The sequence below is a fragment of the Rhinopithecus roxellana genome, chromosome 5, assembly GCF_007565055.1.
Source record: "Rhinopithecus roxellana isolate Shanxi Qingling chromosome 5, ASM756505v1, whole genome shotgun sequence".
In the NCBI taxonomy this organism is placed as follows: domain Eukaryota; kingdom Metazoa; phylum Chordata; class Mammalia; order Primates; family Cercopithecidae; genus Rhinopithecus; species Rhinopithecus roxellana.
This window is the reverse complement of record NC_044553.1, coordinates 132,087,811-132,109,821: the sequence shown is the minus strand read 5'-3', so window position 1 is coordinate 132,109,821 and position 22,011 is coordinate 132,087,811. Positions and strand designations below refer to the sequence as shown.

The following is a 22,011-nucleotide window of genomic DNA, read 5'->3' as shown; positions in this document are numbered from 1 at the left end:
ATTCAAGCTACTCGGAAGGCTGAGTTGGGAAGATCACTAGCGCTCAGGAGTTTGAGACCAGTCTGGGCATGGCAAGACCCTGTCTCAAGAAAGAAAAAGTAAAAGGCTAGGCCGGACGCGGTGGCTCAGGCCTGTAATCCCAGCACTTTGGGAGGCTGAGGCAGTTGGATCACGAGGTCAGATCGAGACCCTCCTGGCTAACACAGTAAAACCCCATCTCTACTAAAAATACAAAAAAAATTAGCCGGGCGTGGTGGCAGGCGCCCGTAGTCCCAGCTACTCGGGAGGCTGAGGCGGGAGAATGGCGTGAACCCACGGGAGGTGAAGGTTGCAGTGAGCCAAGATCGTACCACTGCACTCCAGCCTGGACGACAGAGCGAGACTCTGTCTCAGAAAAAAAAAAAGAAAAGAAAAAAATAAAAAATAAACGGCTATATCATTCAACTAGCCCTCTGATCTGGGAATCTATTCTGGAAACATGATCAGATTTGGAGCAAGGACCCTTCCCTCCCTACCAGTTTGAGGCAGCTCATATTGTTGGCTCATATTGTTGGAAGTTCATTCTGTTCAGTCTCTACCCCAGGAGGTTGCATGTTCACTGGTCTTATTGTATGTAAGTCCTTGACAATGATCTAAGAAAACCTGAGTTTAAAAAAAATTTTTTTTCGGTTGGGTGCGGTGGCTCAAGCCTGTAATCCCAGCACTTTGGGAGGCCGAGGCGGGCGGATCACGAGGTCAGGAGATCGAGACCCTCCTGGCCAACACGGTGAAACCCTGTCTCTAATAAAAAATACAAAAAACTAGCCGGGCGCGGTGGCGGGCGCCTGTAGTCCCAGCTACTCGGGAGGCTGAGGCGGGAGCATGGCGGGAACCCCGGAGGCGGAGCTTGCAGTGAGCCGAGATGGCGCCACTGCACTCCAGCCTGGGCGACACAGCGAGACTCCGTCTCAAAAAAAAAAAAAAAAAAAAATTTTTTTTTCTTTGTCCAGGGTGGTGGCTTATGCTTGTAATCCTAGCACTTTGGGAGGCTAAGGTGGGCGCATCACTTGAGGTCAGTAGTTCAAAACCAGCCTGGCCAACATAGTGAAACGCCATCTTTACTGAAAATACAAAAAAATTAACTGAGCATGGTGGCGGGTGCCTGTAATCCCATCTTCTCTAGAGGGTGAGGCAGGAGAATCACTTGAACCTGGGAGGTGCAGGTTGCACTGAGCCGAGATCACACCATTGCACTCCAGCCTTGGCGACAGAATGAGACTCAATCTCAAAAAAAAAAATTTTTTTTTTCAACGCAAGGTCTCACTTTGTTACCAAGGCTGGAGTACAGTGGTGCAATCATAGCTCACTGCAGCCTCAAACTCCTGGGCTCAAGAGATCTTCCTGCCTTACCCTCTGGAGTAGCTGAGACTACAGGTGTGTGTCCACCATGCTCAGCTCAAAAGCTGACTTTTAAATAAACCTTTTTATTAGTTTTATTGACTTGAAAAATATTGCTATAAAATTTTTCTGTGGTTTTCAAATCTGTTCCAGTTGTCAGTCGTGTCCCTTTTCACCAAATACCTCTTCAGTACCAGTTTTTTTTTTTTTCCCCCAAGATGGGGTCTTGCTCTGTCACCTAGACTGGAGTGCAGTGGCGTGATCTCAGCTCACTGCAACCTCTGCCTCCCGGGTTCAAGCAATTCTCCTGCCACAGCCTCCTGAGTAGCTGGGACTACAGGCATGCACCACCACACCCAGCTAATTTTTTATATATATATATATATTTTTTATTATGCTTTAAGTTCTAGGGTACATGTGCACAATGTGCAGGTTTGTTACGTATGTGCCATGTTGGTGTGCTGCACCCATTAACTTGTCATTTACATTAGGTATATCCTAATGCTATCCCTTCCCCCAATTTTTTATATTTTTAGTAGAGACGGGGTTTCATCATGTTAGCCAGGATGGTCTTGGTCTCCTGACCTCATGATCTGCCCTCCTCGGCCTCCCAAAGTGCTGGGATTACAGGCGTGGGCCACTGCGCCCAACCGTACCTAATTTTTTTTTTTTTTTTTTTTTGAGACAGAGTCTTGCTCTGTCTCCCAGGCTGGAGTGCAGTGTCATGATCTTGGCTGACTGCAACCTCCGCCCCCTGGGTTCAAACAATTCTCCTACTTCAGTCTCCTAAGTAGCTGGGATTACAGGTGTGCACCACCACACCCAGCTAATTTTTGTATTTTTAGTAGGGATGGGAATTCGCCATGTTGGCCAGACTGGTCTTGAACTCCTGACCTCAGGTGATCCGCCCCCCTCGCCCTTCCAAAATGTTGAGATTATAGGCGTGAGTCACCACGCCTGGCCAGTTGTTCATTTTTAAGAGTTAATATCAGCTGATGTGGTGGCTCACACCTGTAATCCTAGCATGTTGAGAGGCTGAGGTGGAGGATTGCTTGAGGCCAGGAGTTTGAGAGCAATCTGACCAACATAGTGAAATCCTGCCTATATTTCTTTTCTTTTTTTTTTTTTGAGACCGAGTCTCACTCTCTTGCCCAGGCAGGCATGAGCCACCGCACCTGGCTTATTTCTTTTTTTTTCTTTTCTTTTTTTTTTTTTTTTGAGACTGTGTTTCACTCTATCACCCAGGCTGGAGTGCAATGGTGCGATCTCGGCTCACTTGAACCTCTGCCTCCCGGGTTCAAGCGATTCTCCTGCCTCAGCCTCCCAAGTAGCTGGGATTACAGGCATGTGCCACCACGCCCAGCTAACCTGGCTTATTTCTATATATTATTTTTTTCTAAGAATAAACAAATGAACAAAAACAATTACTATCATTGGAATAACATGCAGTTCCTAAAATAAGAAGTATGTAAGATGTGTTTATTGAAATATATATACGGTATACTGGGAAAAAAAACCCACAAAATATTACACAAATACTGGTTACATCTTGCAGTGGCCAGCCTCCAAGATGCTCCCCAATGATGCTCACCTCCTAATATTCATGCCTTTGTGTAGTCCCCTTGTACATTTCATCAGGGTTGGTCTGCATGAGCATTAGAATATAGAAATATGACAGTGTATGACTTCCCAGACTAAGTCATAAAAGACATTACTGTTTCTGCCCTGCTCTTCTTGGATTGACTGCTCTGGAGGAAGCCAGCTACTGTGTTATAAAGATATTCAAGCAGCCCTATGGAGAATCTACACGGGGAGCTACTGAGGCTTCCTGCCCACAGCTGGCATCAACTTGCCAACCACTGAGTGAGCCGTCTTGGAGGTGGGTCTTCCAGGCCTAGTCAAACCTTCAGATTGACTGCAGCCCCAGCCTACGTCTTGACTACAATCTCATGAGAGCCTCAGAGCCAAAACTATCCAATTAAACCACTCTCACATTCCCAAACCACAGAAATGGTGAGATAGGCCGGGCACGGTGGCACACACCTGTAATCCCAGCACTTTGGGAGGCCAAGGCAGGCAGATCTCCTGAGGTCAGGAGTTTGAGCCTGGCCAGCATGACAAAACCCCATCCCTATTAGAAATACAAAAATTAGCTGGTGTGGTGGGGGGCGCCTGTAATCCCAGCTACTTTGGAGGCTATGACAGGAGAATCATTTGAACCCAGAAGGTGGAAGTTGCAGTGAGCCAAGATCACACCACTGCACTCCAACCTGGGCAACAGAGGGAGACTCTGTCTCAAAAAAATAAAAAAGGGATGAGATAATAAATATTTTTATTGCTTAATAAATGTACTTATTTACTTTATTAATTTATTTTTTGAGACAGGGTCTTGCTCTGTCTCCCAGGGTGGAGTGCAGTGGCATGATTCTAGCTCACTGCAGCCTCGAACTCCTGGGCTTAAGTGATCCTTCTGCCTCAACCTCCCAAGTAGCTGGGACTACAAATGTGCACCACCATGCCTGGCTGATGTTTTCATTAAAAAAAATTTTTTTTTTAAATAGAGAAGGTTTTGCTGTGTTGCCCAGGCTGGTCTCAAGCTCCTGGCCTCAAGTGATCCTCCTGCCTTAGCCTCCCAAGTGTTGGGATTTACAGGCATGAGGCACCATGCCCAGTCCATTTCTTTTTTCTTTCTTTTTTTTTTTTTTTTTTTTGATTCTTCAGCTAAGACAGCAGAAGAGGTGATTTATTGTACGGTGGTTACACTCTTCCACAAGTAAACACAGAAATAGTCCAGAATGTCACAGGTCCAGGGCAAAAGACCAACATGGGCAGTTTTGGTTATGAGCAAGGTGGATCTCAGAGGTGATCAGTGATCGGAGGGCGATAAAGTTCTAGATCCATTGAGACAAGCTCTAGACAGTAGCATGCAGTCCCACAACTCGTACCAGCATCCCCAGCATCTGGCGTTCCATGTTTCTGCTCCTGTGGCCTCCACGATGCAACAAGCTAGCGGTTTACTTTTGGACCTCTGCCTCATCTTTCTTCTTTTGCACTTCAGCCTGTCCATTCGCTTCTTCCTCCACTTGGCTCTCATGGTGTGGAGGTGTCCAAGAAAATGGTGCTAAGGCTGAGAGAAACCCCAGCCCATTTCTATTGTCAGTTTTTAGTGAACTCCACCTTGGGCGCTCTTCTAGGTTCTTGGGTTACATCAGTAAACAAAAAGATTTCTGCCCTTGAGGAGCTTGTATTCTATCAGAGGAACACAGACGCTAAATATAATAAGTAGCCTTTCCAGTGTGTTAGAATGTGATAAGTGGTGTGGAAAAAAGAAAAAGTAGATCAGAGTAAGGGGAGTTGAGAAAGCAGGTAGAGGTGGGAGCACGTGAAAGAGAGGTTATAGTATTAAATAGGTCTCAATAAGAAAGTGACATTTAAACAAGTGTTTGAAAGAGTTGCAGGAATTTATCAAGTGGATATATAGGAAAATAATTTCTAGGCAGTGGGGACAGCTTAGAGTGAAGGCCCTGAGGCAGGAGCCTGAGTTACATAAGCACAGAGATCAGTGTTGGGGAAGAGGGTAAGGTGAAAACTATTAATAGATGGGGTCAGAGATGTAGTGGGGTTGGAAGCAGAAGGCTATTGTCAGGGCCTTGTTTCTCTGAAATGGGGAGCCAGTGCTGGATTTTGCATAATACAGAGACATACTCTAATTTATATAAAAGGATGACTTTGGTTGCTTTTAAAGGAAGACTGACTCCAGTGGGGTGAGGATAAAAGCAGAAAGATCTGTTAGGGCAATATTAGCAGATCACATGAAAGATGATAGTGGCTTGGGCGAAGGTGGTAGCAATGGAAGTGGTCAGAAATGGTTGGATTCTGGAAATATATTCAACAGCAGGAAATTAAGATCTTCAAAAGCTTTTGATTAGCTGGGCACAATGGCTCGACCCTGTTATCCCAGCTACTCAGGAGGCTGAGGCTGGAGGATTGCATGAGGCCAGGAGTTCAAGACCAGCCTGGGTAGCATAGTGAGACTCTGTCTCTACATAAATAAATAAATAAGCTCTTGGTTGTATATAGGAAGGTCAGACTGCTGTAAGACTTTCACATCCTGATAGAAGTCTCACTTTCCAGCCTCATCCCAGACCATTCTGTGCTCTACACTCGCCTCCCCACTCCCATATCCATCTTTTCCAAGAGCCCTGTTAGATAATCTTTCTTGGGTGGCCTAGTAGTTAAGACTGTGGCTCTGGAATTAAACCATCTGGGTTTGGTTTCTGGCTCTTTTCACTTAACTACTATGTGATCTTAAGATACTTAGTTTCTCTAAGCTCAGTTTTCTCATTTATAAAATTGGAATCTTAATAATAGTACCCAACTCACAGAGCAGTAATGTGAGATTAGATGAGTTAATCTATGTAAAATACTTAACATCATGCTTGGCATCTACTAAGATCTCCATAAATATTGGTTACTATTTTTTTTAAATCTCAGATTATGTTCCTTTGACCACAATCTTTATCCTCTGTATTAAATGCTAACCCTCTTCTTCTATATCGTCTTACACTAGTCTTCTACTTTTTGTTTCTCAAATTCATGTAAAAAATTCTTGAGGATGGCTTTTAATTATTATTATTATTATTTGAGACATGGTCTCACTCTGTCGCCTAGGCTGGAGTACAGTGGTGCAGTGCAATCACAGTTCACCTCAGTCTCCTCTTCTCAGGCTCAAATGATCCTCATACCTCAGCCTCCCAAATAGCTGCGACTACAGGTGTGTACCACCACACCTGGCTTTTTTTTTTTTTTTTTTTTTTTTTTTTTGAGATGAAGTCTTGCTCTCTCACCAGGCTGGAGTGTAGTGGTGCGATCTGGGCTCACTGCAACCTCTGCCTCCCAGCTTCAAGCGATTTTCCTGCCTCAGCTTCCCGAGTAGCTAGGACTACAGGTGCGTGCCACCATGCCCAGCTAATTTTTGTTTTATTTGTTTATTTATTTATTTTGAGACAGAGTCTCGCTCTGAGGCACAGACTGCAGTGTAGTGGCACCATCTCGGCTCACTGCAAACCGCGCTTCCCACGTTCACGCCATTCTCCTGCCTCAGCCTCCCGAGTAGCTGGGACTACAGGCACCTGCCACCACACCTGGCTAATGTTTTGTATTTTTATTAGAGATGGGGTTTCACCGTGTTAGCCAGGATGGTCTTGAGCTCTTGACCTCGTGATCTGCTCGCCTCAGCCTCCCAAAGTGCTGGGATTACAGACATGAGACACTGTGCCCAGCCACACCCTGCTAATTTTTTAATATTTTGTAGAGATAGCATTTCACCATATTGCCCAGGCTGGTCTCAAACTCCTGGGGTCAAGCAATCCTCCCACTTTGGCCTCCCAAAGTGCTAGGATTACAAGCATGAGTCATCATACCTGGCCTCATCATTATTTTTAATTTTCATATGGATAGGGTCTCACTATGTTGTGTAAGCTGGACTTGCATTCCTTGGCTCAAGTGACCCTCCTTCCTCAGCCTCCTGAGTATCTGGGACTGTGGCCACGTGCCACTGCATGTGACTCTTGAGGAAATTTTTAAATGAAATCAAACTATACTTTTCCTATCATCTGTTCATAATCCCTCTGGTCTTCATACATATCTGGTCTCTATTCTTTCTGTAGTTATTTCTGTTCATTTTTCATGATCGCTTCAAATGTCATTTCATTTTTTTTTTTTTGAGACGGGGTCTCGCTCTGTTGCCTAGGCTGAGGTGCAGTGGCATGATGTTGGCTCACTGCAGCCTCGCCTCCCAGGTTCGAGCAATTCGCCCACCTCAGCCTCCCGAGTAGCTGGAATTATAGGCATACCACACACCCGGCCAATTTTTGTATTTTTTGTAGAGATGGGGTTTCACCATATTGACCAGGCTGGTCCCGAATTCCTGACCTCAGGTAATTCCCCCTCTTTGGCCTTCCAAAGTGTTAGGATTACAGGTGTGAGCCACTGTGCCCAGCCATTTCTTTTATATATGTTTATATATATATATTTTTTTTAATTAAGACAGGGTTCAGTCTGTCACCCAGGTTGGAGTGCAGTGGTGCAATCTCGGCTCACAGCAACCTCCACCTCCCAGGGGCCTCAAGCAATCCTCCCACCTCAGCCTCCCAAATAGCTGGGACTACAGGAGCATTCCACCATGCCTGACTAGTTTTTGTATTTTTGGTGGAGATGAGGTTTCATCATGTTGCCCAGGCTGGTCTTGAACTCCTGAGCTCAAACGATCTGCCTGCCTTGGCCTCCCAAAGTGCTGGGATTACAGGCGTGAGCCACTGTGCCTGGCATCAAATGCCATTTCTTGATATGTTTCCAAATCCTCTAGGGAGTTAGTCCTGTGTTTTCAGTTTATTTACCTTGTTTTTTTTTTTGTTTGTTTGTTTTTTTTTCTTTGAGACAGAGTCTCACTCTGTCGCCCAGGCTGGAGTGCAGTGCCTGGGATTACAGGGGCATGCCAGCACGCCTAGCTAATTTTGTATTTTCAGTAGAGACAGGGTTTCATCATGTTGGTCAGGCTGGTCTGGAACTCCTGACCTCATGATCCGCCCACCTGGGCCTCCCAAAGTGCTGGGATTACAGGTGTGAGCTACCGCTCCTGGCCCTTTACCTTTTTTTTTTTTGAGACGGAGTCTCGCTCTATCGCCCAGGCTAGAGTGCAGTGGCGCGATCTTGTCTCACTGCAACCTCCACCTCCCAGGTTCAAGCAATTCTCCTGCCTTATGCTCCTGAGTAGCTGGGATTATAGGCACGCGCCACCGTACCTGGCTAATTTTTGTATATTTAGTAGAGACAGGGTTTTACCATGTTGGTCAGTCTGGTCTCGAACTCCTGATCTTATGATCCTCCCGCCTCGGCTTCCCAAAGTGCTGGGATTACAGGAGTGACCCACCATGCCCGGCCTACCTTTTTTTTTTTTTTTTTTTTCTGAGACGGAGTTTTGTTCTGTCACCCACACTGGAGTGCAGTTGCGCGATCTTGGCTCACTGCAGACTCCACTTCCCAGGTTCACGCCATTCTCCTGCCTCAGCCTCCCGAGTGGCTGGGACTACAGGCGCCCGCCACCATGCCCGGCTAATTTTTTGTATTTTTAGTAGAGACGGGGTTTTACCATGTTAGCCAGGATGGTCCCGATCTCCTGACCTCGTGATCCGCCCACCTTGGCCTCCCAAAGTGCTGGGATTACAGGCATGAGCCACTGCGCCCGGCCTTTTTTTTTTTTTTTTTTTTTTTTTTTGAGACAGAGTCTTACTCTGTCACCGAGGCTGGAGTGCAATGGTGCGATCTTGGCTCACTGCAACCTCCGCCTCCTGAGTTCAAGCAATTCTCATTCCTCAGTCTCCTGAGTAGCTGAGATTACAGGCCTGTGCCACCAAACCTGGGTAATTTTTGTATTTTTAGTAGATACGGGGTTTCGCCACATTGGCCAGGCTGGTCACAAACTCCTAACTTGAGGTGATCCGCCCACCTCGGCCTCCCAAAGTGCTGGCATTACAGGCGTGAGGTACCACAGTTAGCTTCTTTACCATTTTTATGCTTAGTTTTAAAAGTTACGGTTATTTTTATATATGTCTGCCACCTCTGCCAGACTCATCATCTTGAATAAAAAGGTCTGTTTTCCTCACCTTGACTTTTCTGGCATCTAGCACTTAGTAGGCATCAGTAAACATTTGTACAATTAAGCAGTTGAGTGGTCCTGACAAGGCTCCTGATTGCAGTCCTTACATGTAACTACCAGATTTGTATTTGGATACTCCCTTGTTCAATATCTTCAGTGGCTTCCTATCACCTGCAGAGTAAAGTCCAAACTCCTTAGCTGAGTATTTGGTGTCCTCTACTATGTGAACTCAACCTGCCTTTTCAACTTTATTTCCTACTATAGTTGGTCAAACTGATCATTCACTGTTCCCCAGGGACCCCCATCCCTTTTCCACATCCATGTCTTGATTCATGGTTTTATTCCTTAAAAGCACTCCTTGCCTGTCCTAATTCATTTCCCTCCTCAGGCCCCTCCTCAGATACCACCTTTTTCACAGAGCCTTCCCTATCATCCCAGCTTTGAAGTTTCAGAGCATAGTAACTGTGCTGCTTGACACATTTTCACTTTATGGAGGTAATTTATGGACATGTATTTTTTCTCCAACTTAGTATAGTTTCTTAGGGTTTCTTTTTTTTTTTTTTTTTTTGTGACGGAGTCTCGCTCTGTCGCCCAGGCTGGAGTGCAGTGGCCGGATCTCAGCTCACTGCAATCTCTGCCTCGCGGTTTCACGCCATTCTCCTGGCTCAGCCTCCCGAGCAGCTGGGACTACAGTTGCCCGCCACCTCGCCCGGCTAGTTTTTTGTATTTTTAGTAGAGACGGGGTTTCACCGTGTTAGCCAAGATGGTCTCGATCTCCTGACCTTGTGATCCACCCGTCTCGGCCTCCCAAAGTGCTGGGATTACAGGCTTGAGCCACCGCGCCCGGCCTTCTTAGGGTTTCTTAAAGTTTCTTAGATGATTTATCTTTGCATGCTGTACTTGCAAGCAGCAGTAAGAAATTGCTAATTTCTGGAATGGCTGTCACTGTCAGTTACTACGGGGTGAACAAAGGGAACGAACGCAGAAATAAAGACAAAGACAAAAGGATCTGTTTTGAAAGAAGGGGTCAGGGGGCTCCTTGCTTCTACTGAGCAAAGGCAGCCCTGAGCTGCTTCTACAGCCTTTGGTATTTATTAGGTAGAAAGAGCAGGGAGGGAGAGTTAACGGTTGGTCAGCTGCTTGATTTATCACAGGTATACATAATTGCTTTCTTTGTACAACAGGCTTCAGATGTTCCTATAGATAATCACAAAGAACATTGTGCTGGGGATATGACTGCCCTCAGCACCCCTTCTGGCGGCAGACGCAGTTTTTCAGTTTTCCAACATTCTGCTTTCATGAGAACAGTTTTCTGTTTGCTCATATAGCCTCCAGTGGTATACTGAGTTGGTCACAGCCCTCATTCTTTCTGCCTGTAACAAATGGCCAAATGAATGAATTAATATGTGAATAAATAGGCTTCACATGCCCTATCCATGGGCTGGTTTGGAGGGGAACTGGGAGTTGGACATGTGATACATAGGCCGTCATGGTACACTGGGAAAGGGAGTACTCCTTGCCCTATTGCTTCTGCCTGCATATTCCATTAGCCTAATTGTACCAAGTCCATTTGGGATTCAATTACTGGTGTCCAGCATGTTCCAGGCCTAATATTAATACTTGACTTTGGGAATACAAAAGATATCATGCACCCCCCACCTTAGACATCCTTCAGATAGCAAGGTGTGTCAGGGCTGTGGCCCTTTGTATTAGGTATGTAGGTCTTAAGTTATATCCTCAAATGAGGCATATCTCACTCTGCTGCAGCCTGTCTTGAACTTAGCTTATTAGACCTACCTTGGTTTGGCTTGGCTTGGCTTGGCTTACTTACACACTGGGTGGTTTGACTATATTGGTTCCATAGTTCAGCTTACTGATTACATTCTAGTTACATTTTAAACTTGTCTTATGTTTAATTTTTAACTTGTTAAGGCTAGCTTTTCTATGGAGCTCAGATGAATTGTCAGTGGGAGCTTTTACATTTCACTCTTTTTGGACCTTTTGGTGGACCTTTCTAGTCAGCTATCCCATTGTCCACTGTTGTGAGATACTGTGTCATTTTATCCAAGTCAATCAAAATGATATTTGCTTAGGGAGGGAACAGAAAGACATAACTAACAATCACATGTCACTATGGGAAAGGAAAACAAGTCCACTTCTTTTGAAATCTGGTTCTCTGCTTCCAGAGCCCTTTTTTTATTGGCCGTCTTTATTCTGGTACACCTCGATATTCCAGCTATACCAAGCTCTTAATACTTGAAGTTCTCAGAATTCTCCTTGTGTCGTTTTCCCAGGATAATTCCTACCTCTCTTCCCTCAAGAAGCCTCCCAGTCCCATCCCACCTTCACCTTTCCCCTTCCAAGCCGAGTTTCTAATCCCTTATATCGGTTCCTGTAGCACTTTATGTGCATTTCTGTCAGAGAACTTATCACAGTACATTACAGCCATTGGTTTACTTGTCTGGGTTTTGTTTCTTTGTTTGTTTGTTTTTTGAGACAGGTTCTTGCTCTGTAGCCCAGGCTGGGGTGCAGTGATACAATCATGGTTCACACAGCCTTCACCTCCTAGGCTCAAGCGATCCTCCCACCTTAGCCTTCTGAGTAGCTGGGACTACAGGTGCATGCCACCATGCCAAGCTAATTTTTTTATTTTTGTAGAGACAGAGCTTCATTGTGTTGCCTAGGGTGGTCTTGAAATCCTGGCCTCAAGTAATCCTCCTGCCTCGACCTTCCAAAGTGCTGAGATTACAGGCATGAGCCACTGTGCCCAGCCCTATTTTCTCCAGTAAGCTGAAATTTCTTCTATATCTGAGCCTATATCTGATTCCACTGTGTATATCAAGAACCTAGCAGAGTGGCTGGTATATATTAGATACTCAGTACATGCTTATTAATTAGACAGTTCAATGCCCAGGTATCTAAAGTTGTTTTTTTTTTAAGAGACCAAGTTATGTTCCAACCATGTTTCTAAATTCTGTGTCACGGATGGAAGGCATTGAGAAGTGCTATTAACTTTTCTATTTGGCTAACAAAAACACAGAAATTAGTTCCTGAGCAACTTGCACCCTATAAGCACTAGTCCTACTAGTTGGCAGTTAACTATCATAAAAGTAGATGAACCAATTGTGTACCCAGAGAAAAAGAGAGTAAGGGAGGAGAGAAGGATAGAGAAGGGAGTGAGTTAGCAAAATGCCACACTGTTAGTTGCAAACTGGCACAAAGGTGAATGTGGTTCATGAGGCTTGCTTGATTAAGAAGAGCTGAAACAGGAGCAAAGAGCAAAAGACAACCTGCAGCGAAGGCAAGGACTCGGAACAGGCAGACACAGCTGGTAAGCACATGAATGGGGCCCAGGTCCTCTGTGATTGTGGTCTCTCAGGCTTCTGGGGACATGAAAGAAGGGAAGCCAGAGTGTGACGCTCTGGGAAAGCTGAGTGGGGAGGATTCATGTTTACTCCAGGTATAAAGAGACACAAAAGACCATAGAAGGAGATGGAGATAGTGACAAACACTGGCTGGCACCGGAGTCTCAACAAAAAGAATTGGAAACAGGGCTTTGTTGGGGGTGAATAAGAGATAGTGAGCAGGAGAAAATGAGAAGACCAATTCTGAAAGGAGTAGATTTAAATGTACTGATGTATACATACCTCCCTAGTCTATAAAAAGTACGCCTATCTGTACTATTTTGAGTAGCATATAAAACTTGACACATTTGGATAAATGTCACCTTTATATAACAAATGTGGGGAAAACCTTCACTGGAAGCTTGGAATTGTGATTTTTTCAAGGGCTGGGTAATCTCCTTTTGGAAAACAGTCAGTTATTATTATTATTTGAGATAGAGTCTGTCTCTGTCACTCAGGCTGGAGTGCAGTGGCACATTTACAGGTGTGAGCCACTGTACCCAACCAGCTGTTATATTTTTATTAAATGGATGAGATCTAGTGCCTGAGTTACTGTATTATTGTTTATCCCTTTGGAGTATTCATTCAATATCTACTGTGTGCTCACACCACCATTCCAGCACCAGGAACACATAAAAAACAAAACAGATAAAAATTCCTGCCTATGGGCCAGCCAAGGTGGCTCATGCCTGTAATCCCAGCACTTTGGGAGGCTGAGGTGGGCAGATCGCTTGAGACCAGAAGTTTGAGACCAGCCTGGCCAACATGGCAAAACCTGTCTCTGTTAAAAATACAAAATTAGCCAGGCGTGGTGGCACATGCTTGTAATCCCAGCTACTTGGGAGGCTGAGGCATGAGAATCGCTTGAACCCAGGAAGCGGAGGTTGCAGTGAGGTGCACTGCACTCCAGCCTGGGTGATAGAGCAAGACTGTATCAAAAAAAAAAAAAAAAAATTCTGCCTACCTATGTATAGTTCACATAGTGGGTAAAAGGTAGCAGGAAACAGGAATTATGAAAATAAAAGTGAATTATATAATGTGTTAGATGATAAAAAGTCCTGTGGAGAAAAATAAACAGAAAAGGAAGGTAGGAAAACATGCATGTGGTCAGATGGGTTATAATTTTAAATAAGGTGGACAAGGAAGGTCTCACTGAGAAGCTGACATATTTGAGCAAAGATTTTAATATAGTGAATGAGCAAGCTGTACAGACTGGGGTTCTGTAAAATAGAATGTCATTCTATAAATGTAAGCCTTTTTTTTTTTTTTTTGAGATGGAGTCTTGCTCTGTCGCCCAGGCTGGAGTGCTGGCACAATCTTAGCTCATTGCAACCTCTGCCTCCCAGGTTCAAGCGATTCTCCTGACTCAGCCTCCCAAGTAGTTGGGATTACAGGTGCCTGCCACTGCACCTGCCTAATTTTTGTATTTTTAGTAGAGATGGGTTGTCACCATGTTGGCCAGTCTGGTTTCGAACTCCTGACCTCAAGTGATACACCCACCTCGGCCTCCCAAAGTGCTGGGATTACAGGCGTGAGCCACTGCGCCTGGCACATTATTTTAAAATGGCTTACATTGCCGGGTGCGGTGGCTCGTGCCTGTTTTCCCAGCACTTTGGGAGGCCGAGGCGAGTGGATCGCCTGAGGTCAGGAGATTGAGACTAGCCTGGCCAACGTGGTGAAACCCCGTCTCTACTAAAAATACAAAAAATTAGCCGGGTGTGTTGATGTGCGCCTGTAATCCCAGCTACTAGGGAAGCTGAGGCAAGAGAATTTCTTGATTCCGGGAGGCAGAGGTTGCAGTGAGCCAACAGTGCACCATTGCACTGCAGCCTGGGCAACAGAGTGAGACTCACCTCTAAATAAATAAATAAATAAATAAATAAATAAATAAATAAATAAAATTTGAAAAAATAAAATAATACCTAATGCCATTTAAAAATAACTAATCTTAAAAGTGTGATTGCAAGTGGTGTTAGAATGTAGTTACTGAGAGCAGAAAGGGGCATTCTATTTGTTCATCCTTTGCTTTCTCTCAAATCTATCGTTTGATTTTACACTGAACAACTGGTATGACTCTGCAGGGTTTTTTGTTTGTTTGTTCTTTGTTTTCTTGTGAAAACAGATACTTAGGATGCTTTTTTTCGCCTTTGAAATCTCTGGAAGAAAAACAAATATTTACTTAATAGAAATAGAACCTGGAGAGGTTTTTCAAAAACTACAGTGATATATTAATACAAAATATGGGTGACCCCTGAAGAAACTGCAGGCACAGAGAGGAAGGAAAGCTGCTGCCTAGAATACCATTAATTCACTTTCTGAGGGAGAAGAGGGACCAAGAGTTGGACAAAGCAAGGATCTGTTAACACTCAGAGACTCTGAAGAGTTGTTTCTGTTTTGAGTTATTTAGTTTGATCTATATGTCTAGCTCATTTGCTGTAAAAGAATCAGCCAGAGTGTGAACCTGGCCAGACAGCTGTCCTGTATCAGTGGTTTATTTCCTGGGATGACGTTTCCTTTGTTTGGGATTGTAAAAGGTCAAACAATTTTGTTTGTTCCTCTCCTAACCAACAGCTCTTATTCTTAACTACAGGATAGAAGTTCAACCTTGAATAGCGTTCAAACGGATGGTTCCAACTCTGCTTTTGTAGTACCTAAGATCAACTCTAGTTATTTTGAATATTTTATTTATTTATTTATTGGGACAGAGTCTCACTCTGTACCTAGGCTGGAGTGCAGTAGCGCAATCACAGCTCACTAAACCTTACCTTCCCGGGAGCCAGAGATCCTCTCACCTCCAGCTTCCCAAGTAGCTAGGACCACAGGTGCATGTCACCATGCCCAGCTAATTTTTGTACTTTTGGTAGAGATGGGGTTTCGTCATGTTGCCCAAGCTGGTCTTGAACTCCTGAGCTCAAACAATCCACCCACCTTGGCCTGTCGAAGTGCTGGGATTATAGGCATGAGCCACTTTGCCCAGCCTAAATATTTTAAAATTCCAAATATACTTAACTTTATTTTATTTATTTATTTTGAGATAGAATCTCACTCTGTCTCTCAGACTAGAGTGCAGTGGCGCAGTCTCAGCTCACTGCAACCTCCACCTCCCAGGTTCAAGCGATTCTCGTGCTTCAGCCTCCCAAATAGCTGGTACTACAGGCCTGTACCACCATGCCCGGCTAATTTTTGTATTTTTAGCAGAGAGGGCGTTTCGCCGTGTTACCCAGGCTGGTCTTGTACTACTGACCTCAAGTGATCCGCCTGCTTTGGCCTCTCAAAGTGCTGAGATTATAGGCGTGAGCCACCACACCCAGCTGCATTTAACTTTAATTTGTTTTTTTTTTTTTTTTGAGACGGGGTCTTTCTCTGTCGCCCAGGCTGGAGTGCAGTGGCCGGATCTCAGCTCACTGCAAGCTCCGCCTCCCGGGTTAACGCCTTTCTCCTGCCTCAGCCTCCCGAGTAGCTGGGAATATAGGCGCCGCCACCTCGCCCGGCTAGTTTTGTGTATTTATTTATTTATTTATTTTTATTTTGAGACGGAGTCTCGCTCTGTCGCCCAGGCTGGAATGCAGTGGCCGGATCTCAGCTCACTGCAAGCTCCGCCTCCCAGGTTCACGCCATTCTCCTGCCTCAGCCTCCCGAGTAGCTGGGGCTACAGGCGCCCGCCACCTCGCTCGGCTAGTTTTTTGTATTTTTTTAGTAGAGACGGGGTTTCACCATGTTAGCCAGGATGGTCTCGATCTCCTGACCTTGTGATCCGCCCATCTCGGCCTCCCAAAATGCTGGGATTACAGGCTTGAGCCACCGCGCCCAGCTTTTTTTTTTTTTTTTTTTTTTTTTTTTTTTGAGACAGTCTTGCTCCGTCGCCTAGGCTGGAGTGCAGTGGCACAATCTCCACTCACTGCAGCCTTTGCCTGCCAGGTTCAAGCAATTCTCCTGTCTCAGCCTCCCAAGTAACTGGGGCTACAGGCATGCGCCACCATGCCTAATTCTTTTTGTATTTTAATAGAGACGGGATTTCACCATGTTAGCCAGGCTGGTCTCAAACTCCAGACCTCAAGTGATCTATTCACCTTGGCCTCCCAAAGTGCTGGGCTTACAGGCGTGAGCTACCACGCGTGGCCTAATTTGCTTTATTTTATGTAATATGTCACCTTGGGGAGGGAGACATTTTGATAAACCCTAGATACTCAATAAAGTTTAGATGATTGGGAATCCTTAATCTGTACTCCAAATATACAAAGTATTTTTTTAGAGCTGAAGGCCCTGGGCAATGGGAACTTTGGAATGAGATCTTGTCACTTAACTAGTAAACTATGACTTGCATAAGAGATCCAGAGATGAAAGCTGGATCAGAAGACCCAAAACTGTTTGGTGCAAAGTACATAAAGTGCAAGTCAGGAGGCCTTGCCTTAGAGGAGAGATATAGCATTATTCATTAATACCAGAAGAAAATGGCAGAGAAAAAATATTTTTATATACATACATATATATGAAAATATTAAAAATATGTGTATATATACTTTTTTTTTTTTTTGAGATGGAGTTTTGCTCTTGTTACCCAGGCTGGAGTACAATGGTGCTATCTCAGCTCACCGCAACTTCCGCCTCCCGGGTTCAAGCAATTATCCTGCCTCAGGCTCCCAAGTGGCTGGGATTACAGGCTATTTAAAAAATATTTTAAAAATAAACATAAAATTAAAATACCTAGAATATATTTTATATGTAAATGTATAGAGCAAGAAAAGTAGCCAGCAGACAGCTGGCAATGTCTGGAGACGTTTTTGTTTATCACAACTGGTTGTGGGTGGAGGGGTGGGATGTGCTACTGACCTCTAGTGGGTAGAGGCTGGGGATACTGCTAAACACCCTACCTTACACAGGACGGTGCCCACATCAAAAACCTATCCAGCCCTAATTGTCTTGCTTTTTTTTGGTTGTTGTTTTTTGTTTTTTGTTTTTGAGACAGTCTTGCTCTGTCCCCCAGGCTGGAGCACAGTGGTGCAATCTTGACTCACTGCAGTCTCCGCCTCCTGGGTTCAAGTGATATTACTGTCTCAGCCTCCTGAGTAGCTGGGATTACAGGCACACACCACCACAACTAACTAATTTTTGTATTTTTATTAGAAATGGGATTTCACCACATTGGCCAGATTGGTCTTGAACTCCTAACCTTAAGTGATCCGCCGGCGTTGGCCTCCTAAAGTGCCGGGATTACAAGTGTGAGCCACTACTCCTGGCCCCTAAATGTAAACAGTGCTAAGATTAAGAAACCCTGACCTTGAGGAAATCCAGTTCTCCTTTGTGGATGAGATCACAGGACACAGTCTGAGCTTTACAGGAGGCCAGATACAAATCACCAAAACAAAAAGCACTTAATTTTTTTGTTTCTCATTTAATGTCCATCCAGAAAAAAAGAGGGGAAAAAAGTTGCTAGTAAAGCAACTATGAAGGATGGATGCCATTATTCCATTGAACACTACCAAGTGTTTTTTTGTTTTTGTTTTTTTTTTTTTTTTTGAGACAGAGTCTCACTCTGTTGTCCAGGCTGGAGTGCAGTAGCACGATCTTGGCTCACTGCATCCTCTGCCTCCCAGTTTCAAGCAATTCTCCTGTCTCAGCCTCCCGAGTAGCTGGGACTACCAGTGCACGCCACCATGCCTGGCTCATTTTTGTATTTTTAGTAGAGATGGGGTTTCACCATATTGGTCATGCTGGTCTTGAACTCCTGACCTCACATGATCCACCTGCCTTGGCCTCCCAAAGTGCTGAGATTACAAGTGTGAGCCTCTGCACCCAGCCACAAGTGTTTTTTATCACAGGTTTTAAGACCATTCAAACTCACTATAATGGCTTTGTTGCAGAATGATGAAAAACAAACAAACAAACAAACAAAACCTCCTATACATTTAAAAAATTATTTCCCAGTAATAACAAATATGGCCAGGTGAAGTGGCTCATGCCTGGAATCCCAGCGCTTTGGGAGGCTGAGGCAGGTGGATCTCTTGAGCCCAGGAGTTCAAGACCAGCCTGGGCAACATGGCAGAACCCATCTCTACCAAAAAAAAAAAAAAAAGCCAGATATGGAGGCACAGTTCACTGCAATCGTCACCTCCCGGGCTCAAGTGATTCTTCCACCTCAACCTCCCGAGTAGTTGGGATTAACAGGCTCCTGCCACCATGCCCAGCTAAATTTTTTTTTTTTTTTTTTTTTTTTTTGAGATGGAGTCTTGCTCTGTCACCCAAGCTGGAGTGCATTGGCACGATTTCTGCTCACTACAACCTCTGCCTCCCAGGTTCAAGCAATTTTCCTGCCTCAGCCTCCCCAGTAGCTGTGATTATAGGCATCTGCCATCATGCCCAGCTAATTTTTGTATATTCTTAGAGATGGGGTTTCACCATGTTGGCCAGGCTGTTCTTGAACGCCTGACTTCAAGTGATCTGCCCACCTCGGCCTCCCAAAGTGCTGGGATTACAGGCATGAGCCACTGGGCCCGGCCTAATTTTTGTATTTTTAGTAGAAACGGGGTTTCACCATATTGGCCAGGCTGGTGTCGAGCTCCTGACTTCATGTGATCCTCCTACCTTGGCCTCCCAAAGTGCTGGGATTAGAGGCATGAGCCATGGTGCCCAGCCAATTTTTTTTTTTTTTTTTTTTAAATAGAGACAGGGCTCTCGCTCTGTTGCCAAGGCTGGTAGTGAACTCCTAGACCCAAGCAATCTTCCCATCTGGGCCTCCCAAAGTGCTGGAATTATAGGCGGGAGCCACTGTTTCCGGCCCCCACCCTATAATTAAAAGCAAAATGGCTGGGCACAGTGGCTCACACCTGTAATCCCAGCACTTTGGGAGGCTGAGGCTGGTGGATCACGAGGTCAGAAGTTCAAGACCAACCTGACCAACGTGGTGGAACCCCATCTCTAGTAAAAATACAAAAATTAGCTGGGCATGGTGGTGTGCCCCTGTAAGTCCAGCTACTCAGGAGGCTGACGCAGGAGAATCGCGTGAACCCGGGAGGCGGAGGTTTCAGTGAGCTGAGATTGTGCCACTGCACTCCAGCCTGGGCGACAGAGTGAGACTCTGTCTCCAAAAAAAAAAGCAAAGCATGGGTCATTATGTTAAGTGAAACATGCCAGGCTCAGAAAGATACATACTGCATGTTCTCACATATGGGAGCTCATGGAAGTAGAGTAGAATGACAGTTACCAGACGGGCTGGGAAGGGTGGTGGGGTGTGGAGAGATGAAGACAAGTTGGTTAATGGGTACAAACTTACAATTAGATAAAAGGAATAAGTTCTAGTGTTTCATAGTTCAGTGGGGTGACTATAGTTAACAATATTTTATTGTGTATTTCCAAATAGCTAGAGGATTTGAAATGTTTCCAACACAAAAAATGATAAATGTTGTAACAGATATCTTAGATTCTCTGATTTGATCTTTACACATTGTCTGCATATATCAAAATATCACATGTATACCATAAATATGTACAATTACTTTGTATTAATTTTTAAAAAGCAAAACATGGGAAAATATATCTTCAATTCCAATTTCCTTTTGGAACCAGATACCCTTCAGAAAAGGTGCTAAGAGCCCACGTTACCCTGGTTTAGCTTGTTATACAGGTTATTAGAACAGAGAAGGAACACCCTGGGCCCAGGAGTGAGTGTTTCTTCTTTTATAGGTGTAACTAAAAAAGGTGATTGGTCTGACTTGTGTGTCTTTGTCCTATAAGCCTCTGCAGGTGTGTGAACAGGATTGCTTCTGCAACAAAAGCCTCCACCCAGCCACATCTTGGGAAAAGAATGGCCACTTCTCAGGGCGCAGTCTTTTTCATGCTGGTGGTATCCTGTGTTTGCAGCCCTGTCTCCCACAGGGACCAGCAGACTTGGTTTGAGGGTATCTTCCTGTCTTCCATGTGCCCCATCAATGTCAGTGCCAGCACCTTGTATGGAATTATGTTTGATGCAGGGAGCACTGGAACTCGAATTCATGTTTACACCTTTGTGCAGAAAATGCCAGGTAAGTGCAACTGGGACCCTTACTAGAGTCTGTAAATCCACACTTTAGAATCTCCTCCCAGAAACAAATACGCTTAGAGTTTATTATGTGAATTACAGAATTGAACACCTAGCGGATGTCTTTCTTCAGAGAACTTTGAACTACAATTGAACATATGGTTTATTTGGAGTTTTTTTGTTTGTTTTGTTTTTTTCATTTTTATTTTTTAAATTTTTTTTTGAGACAAAGTCTTGCTTTGTTGCCTGATCTGTAGTGCAGTGGCATGATGACACATCACTGCACCCTTGACCTCCTGGGCTCAAGCAATCCTTCCACCTCAGCCCCCTGAGTTGCTGGGGCTACAGGTGTGTGCCACCATGCCCAGCTCATTTTAAAGTTTTTTGTAGCCGGGTGCTGTGGCTCACGCCTGTAATCTCAGCACTTTGGGATTACCTGAGGTCAGGAGTTCAAGACCAGCCTGGCCAACACAGTGAAACCCCATCTCTACTAAAAATACAAAAATTAGCTGGGTGTGGTGGCATGTGCCTGTAATCCCAGCTACTCAGGAGGCTGAGGCAGGAGAATTGCTTGAACCCGGTGGGTGGAGGTTGTAGTGAGCCAAGATCGCACCACTGCACTCCAGCCTAGGTGACAGAGCAAGACTCCATCTCCAAAAAAAAAAAAAAACATAAAATTTTTTGTAGAGACCTGCTCAGGCTGGCCTCAAACTCCTGGGCTCAAGTGATCCTCCCACCTCAGCCTCCCAAAGTGTTGAGATTTTAGATGTGAGTCACCATGCTTGCCCAGAGCACATGGTTTTAATTCAGTGTGAAATTAGAGAGCTGGGCTGCCTGTAGTCTGAAACCCATGTGTTCAAAAAGAATAGCTATAATTTGTTCTTCCTCTTCTCTAAACATGGGATACTCCAGGGATCCGTAATATTCAGAATATGGGGAGTGGTTTTGGGAGAAGGATCACATGAGAATTTCACTGCCATCCTTGGACACGAGGCTAGGAGACCCTGAAAGATTAACTTTTTCTGCATTGTCAGTTTTTTTTCCTCAGGTAACTTATGGAGCCTGGGGAAAGGCGGAGGAGCTAGGTGTCCACCAGAGAAATGGTAGCAGAAATGGACCCTCAGAGGTTGCTCTAGTCCCTCTTTCTAGTACTCCTGCAAGATATTCCTCACAAGTGGGATCATTTGGGATAACTTCAGGGAAGTCATAGGAAAGCTTGCAGAGCCCAGCATCTGAAGCAGCCTAACTTTTGGTAACCAGCTCTCTCTTCTGTTTTGTTCCGTGGACAAAATAGGACAGCTTCCAATTCTAGAAGGAGAAGTTTTTGATTCTGTGAAGCCAGGACTTTCTGCTTTTGTAGATCAACCTAAGCAGGTGAGTTTCTTATGATATGATGTTTAGATTCTCAATGCCTTGATAACTTGATGACACCACTGCTGTTAAATATTTCCTGCTACTCACTAATGAGATTGAGGTCATGTGTGAGATCAGCTTTCTCTCCTCAGCTAATCTCCTGGATAACATTAATTATATTTCCCACGCTCATGAAGGCTGGGCGG

At 44.7% G+C, this 22,011-nt stretch overlaps 1 protein-coding gene across 5 annotated transcripts in view; it reads left to right on the top strand.

Annotated features, from left to right (window-relative positions):
• Positions 1-22,011, top strand: part of ENTPD5 (ectonucleoside triphosphate diphosphohydrolase 5 (inactive)) — a 59,273-nt gene that overhangs the window by 11,733 nt on the left and 25,529 nt on the right. For 4 of the 5 annotated variants that reach the window (XM_030930879.1, XM_010382620.2, XM_030930881.1 and 1 more), the window contains exons 4-5: positions 20,170-20,456; positions 21,747-21,826. In XM_030930879.1, the coding sequence (XP_030786739.1) occupies positions 20,170-20,456; positions 21,747-21,826 (367 nt within the window). Of the gene's footprint in view, positions 1-3,131; positions 3,257-20,169; positions 20,457-21,746; positions 21,827-22,011 lie in introns of all 5 variants that reach the window. The other variant, XM_030930882.1, reaches the window with a different exon arrangement.